Source organism: Babylonia areolata, chromosome 32 (assembly GCF_041734735.1).
Source record: "Babylonia areolata isolate BAREFJ2019XMU chromosome 32, ASM4173473v1, whole genome shotgun sequence".
In the NCBI taxonomy this organism is placed as follows: Eukaryota; Metazoa; Mollusca; class Gastropoda; order Neogastropoda; family Buccinidae; genus Babylonia; species Babylonia areolata.
Genome location: NC_134907.1, coordinates 2,458,510 through 2,463,398, shown reverse-complemented (window position 1 = coordinate 2,463,398; position 4,889 = coordinate 2,458,510). Strand labels below are relative to the sequence as shown.

General features: G+C 45.1%; 1 protein-coding gene across 1 annotated transcript in view; it reads left to right on the top strand.

Annotated features, from left to right (window-relative positions):
- Positions 1–2,812: 2,812 nt before the first annotated feature.
- Positions 2,813–4,889, top strand: part of LOC143276408 (atrial natriuretic peptide receptor 1-like) — a 20,765-nt gene continuing 18,688 nt past the window's right edge. Inside the window, exon 1 of the mRNA XM_076580894.1 lies at positions 2,813–2,946. Within this exon, the coding sequence (XP_076437009.1) occupies positions 2,813–2,946 (134 nt within the window). The remainder of the gene's footprint in view (positions 2,947–4,889) is intronic.

The following is a 4,889-nucleotide window of genomic DNA, read 5'->3' as shown; positions in this document are numbered from 1 at the left end:
AAATCACCTTCTGTATAGAGATACACAGGAGCAGTACACGATAAATCACCTTCTGTACAGAGATACACAGGAGCAGTACACGATAAATCACCTTCTGTACAGAGATACACAGGAGCAGTACACGATAAATCACCTTCTGTACAGAGATACACAGGAGCAGTACACGATAAATCACCTTCTGTATAGAGATACACAGGAGCAGTACACGATAAATCACCTTCTGTACAGAGATACACAGGAGCAGTACACGATAAATCACCTGTATAGAGATACACAGGAGCAGTACACGATAAATCACCTTCTGTACAGAGATACACAGGAGCAGTACACGATAAATCACCTTCTGTATAGAGATACACAGGAGCAGTACACGATAAATCACCTTCTGTATAGAGATACACAGGAGCAGTACACGATAAATCACCTTCTGTATAGAGATACACAGGAGCAGTACACGATAAATCACCTTCTGTATAGAGATACACAGGAGCAGTACACGATAAATCACCTTCTGTATAGAGATACACAGGAGCAGTACACGATAAATCACCTTCTGTACAGAGATACACAGGAGCAGTACACGATAAATCACCTGTATAGAGATACACAGGAGCAGTACACGATAAATCACCTTCTGTATAGAGATACACAGGAGCAGTACACGATAAATCACCTTCTGTATAGAGATACACAGGAGCAGTACACGATAAATCACCTTATGTATAGAGATACACAGGAGCAGTACACGATAAATCACCTTCTGTATAGAGATACACAGGAGCAGTACACGATAAATCACCTTCTGTACAGAGATACACAGGAGCAGTGCTTGAGAAATCATCTTGATTACAGACATACGCGTGAGCAGTGCCTGATAAATCATTGCATTTTGTTAAAAGAGATACACAGGAGCAGTACATGGAAAGGCCGTATTGTTTATAGAAATACTCAGGAGCAGTACACGATATATCATCTTGTTTGTAGAGGTACACAAGAGCAGTGCGCGATAAACCATCTTGGTTGTAGAGATACATAGGAGGAATGAATGATAAACCGTCTTGTTTGTATTTTGTATTTGTATTTCTTTTTATCACACCAGATTTCTCTGTGTGAAATTCGGGCTGCTCTCCCCAAGGAGAGCGCTTCGCTATACTACAGCGCCACCCTTTTTTTTTTTTTTTTTTTTTTTTTTTGTATCTTTTCCTGCGTGCAGTTTTATTTGTTTTTCCTATGGAAGTGGATTTTTCTACATAGTTTTGCCAGGAACAACCCTTTTGTTGCCGTGGGTTCTTTTACCTGCGCTATGTGCATGCTGCACACGAGACCTTGGTTTATCGTCCCATCCAAATGACTGGCGTCCAGACCGCCACTCAAGGTCTAGTGGAGGGGAAGAAAATATCGGCGGCTGAGCCGTGATTCGAACCAGCGCGCTCAGATTCTCTCGCTTCCTAGGCGGACGCGTTACCTCTACGCCATCACTCCACTTACATAGATACACAGGAGCAATGCTTGATAAAATATTGCATGTGATTTATAGCGATACACAGAAGCAGCACACGAAAGAGCCATCTTGTCTATAAAGATACACAGGAGCAATGCTTGAGAAATCATCTTGTTTGTAGACATACACGTGAGCATTGCTTGATAGATCACTGCATCTTATTAAAAGAGAAAAACAGGAGCGGTGCCCGATAAAGCATCTTGTCTATAGAGATACACAGGAGCACTGCCCGCTAAATCATCTTGTCTATAGAGATACACAGGAGCGATGCCCGATAAAGCATCTTGTCTATAGAGATACACAGGAGCACTGCCCGCTAAATCATCTTGTCTATAGAGATACACAGGAGCACTGCCCGCTAAATCATCTTGTCTATAGAGATACACAGGAGCGATGCCCGATAAATCATCTTGTCTATAGAGATACACAGGAGCGATGCCCGATAAATCATCTTGTCTATAGAGATACACAGGAGCGATGCCCGATAAATCATCTTGTCTATAGAGATGCACAGGAGCGATGCCCGATAAATCATCTTGTCTATAGAGATGCACAGGAGCGATGCCCGATAAATCATCTTGTCTATAGAGATACACAGGAGCGATGCCCGATAAATCATCTTGTCTATAGAGATACACAGGAGCGATGCCCGATAAATCATCTTGTCTATAGAGATGCACAGGAGCACTGCCCGATAAATCATCTTGTCTATAGAGATACACAGGAGCGATGCCCGATAAATCATCTCGTCTATAGAGATACACAGGAGCGATGCCCGATAAATCATCTTGTCTATAGAGATGCACAGGAGCGATGCCCGATAAATCATCTTGTCTATAGAGATACACAGGAGCGATGCCCGATAAATCATCTCGTCTATAGAGATACACAGGAGCGATGCCCGATAAATCATCTTGTCTATAGAGATACACAGGAGCACTACAGTGCTCTATAAATCATCTTGTCTATAGAGATACACAGGAGCGATGCCCGATAAATCATCTTGTCTATAGAGATACACAGGAGCGATGCCCGATAAATCATCTTGTCTATAGAGATACACAGGAGCACTGCCCGCTAAATCATCTTGTCTATAGAGATGCACAGGAGCACTGTCCGCTAAATCATCTTGTCTATAGAGATACACAGGAGCACTGCCCGCTAAATCATCTTGTCTATAGAGATACACAGGAGCGATGCCCGATAATTCATCTTGTCTATAGAGATGCACAGGAGCGATGCCCGATAAATCATCTTGTCTATAGAGATGCACAGGAGGGGTATAGGTATGCAGGGATATCCGCGAGGGAAATGTGGTTGTTTCCCCAGCCCTCCAGAAGGACTGCCCATTGGGCGTCAGAGGAAAATGCCATGGAACAGAGTCGGGACTCGCTGAAGACTTTCGCCATGGGACAGATCTTTGCCAAGGTTCGCGAGTACTCTGTGTGAGTGTGTGAGAGAGAGAGAGAGAGAGAGACTGTGTGTTTGAATATGCGTATGTGAGAGTGTGTGACTGTCTTTGTGAGAGAGAGAGAGAGAGAGAGAGAGAGACTGTGTGTTTGCATATGCGTATGTGAGAGTGTGTGACTGTCTTTGTGAGAGAGAGAGAGAGATAGAGAGAGAGAGACTGTGTGTTTGCATATGCGTATGTGAGAGTGTGTGACTGTCTTTGTGAGAGAGAGAGAGAGATAGAGAGAGAGAGACTGTGTGTTTGCATATGCGTATGTGAGAGTGTGTGACTGTCTTTGTGAGAGAGAGAGAGAGATAGAGAGAGAGAGACTGTGTGTTTGCATATGCGTATGTGAGAGTGTGTGACTGTCTTTGTGAGAGAGAGAGAGAGATAGAGAGAGAGAGACTGTGTGTTTGCATATGCGTATGTGAGAGTGTGTGACTGTCTTTGTGAGAGAGAGAGAGAGATAGAGAGAGAGAGACTGTGTGTTTGCATATGCGTATGTGAGAGTGTGTGACTGTCTTTGTGAGAGAGAGAGAGAGATAGAGAGAGAGAGACTGTGTGTTTGCATATGCGTATGTGAGAGTGTGTGACTGTCTTTGTGAGAGAGAGAGAGAGAGAGAGAGAGAGACTGTGTGTTTGCATATGCGTATGTGAGAGTGTGTGACTGTCTTTGTGAGAGAGAGAGAGAGAGAGAGAGAGACTGTGTGTTTGCATATGCGTATGTGAGAGTGTGTGACTGTCTTTGTGAGAGAGAGAGAGAGATAGAGAGAGAGAGACTGTGTGTTTGCATATGCGTATGTGAGAGTGTGTGACTGTCTTTGTGAGAGAGAGAGAGAGAGAGAGAGAGAGACTGTGTGTTTGTATATGCGTATGTGAGAGTGTGTGACTGTCTTTGTGAGAGAGAGAGAGAGACTGTGTGTTTGCATATGCGTATGTGAGAGTGTGTGACTGTCTTTGTGAGAGAGAGAGAGAGAGAGAGACTGTGTGTTTGCATATGCGTATGTGAGAGTGTGTGACTGTCTTTGTGAGAGAGAGAGAGAGAGAGAGAGACTGTGTGTTTGTATATGCGTATGTGAGAGTGTGTGACTGTCTTTGTGAGAGAGAGAGACTGTGTTTGTGTATGTGAGTGTGGGTGACTCTCTTTGTGTGAGAGAGAGAGAGTGAGTGAGTGTGACTCTCTCTTTGTGTGTGTGTGTTTGTGCGAGGGACTTTGTGTGTGTGTTTTCGTTTTACTGTGTATGTATGTATGTGAGTTTGTGTGTGTGAGTGAGTGTGACTGACACTGTGTGTTGTGCGCGCGCGCGCGTGTGTGTGTGTGTGTGTGTCAGTGTGTGTTTGCGTTATGTGAGTGTGTGTGCGCGCGTGCAGACGCATGTGTGGGTGTGTGGGTTTGTGAGCGTGTTGTCGGGGCTTGGGGCGGTGATGGTGGTGGGTGAGGAAGAGGGAGGATGGCTGGTGTGAGGGAGGATTGGGGGAGGGAGGGGGGGGGGCGGTGTAGTGGGTGTGGCAGTGGAAATGGCCGTGAGTGGGTGTTTGTTTGATGTGTTTTTTTGTTGTTGTTTTTTGCTGCCCCATCATCTGCACCGTTTCAGTGGCATTACTCCCACGCCACTCATTCAGATTCCCCCATACACAGCCACACCCCGGGTTCGACCGTTTTTCTTGTTTTTTGTTGCGCTTTTTATTGGTGGGTGGTGATGGTGGTGGAGGTGATGTTGGTAGTGGTGGTGGAGATGATGTTGGTGGAGGTGGCGGTGGTCTTTATTGTATTTGTTTGTTCGCTTTGTTTGTTTGTTCCGGTCTTTTTTGCCTTCCCCCTTTTTGTGTGGGGGTCACTTGTACAAAGTAAGTTAGCGTGTATGATGAGTGCGTGCGTGCGTGTGTGTGTGTGTGTGTGTGTGTGTGTGTTTCTGTCTGTCTGTCTGTCTGTCTGTC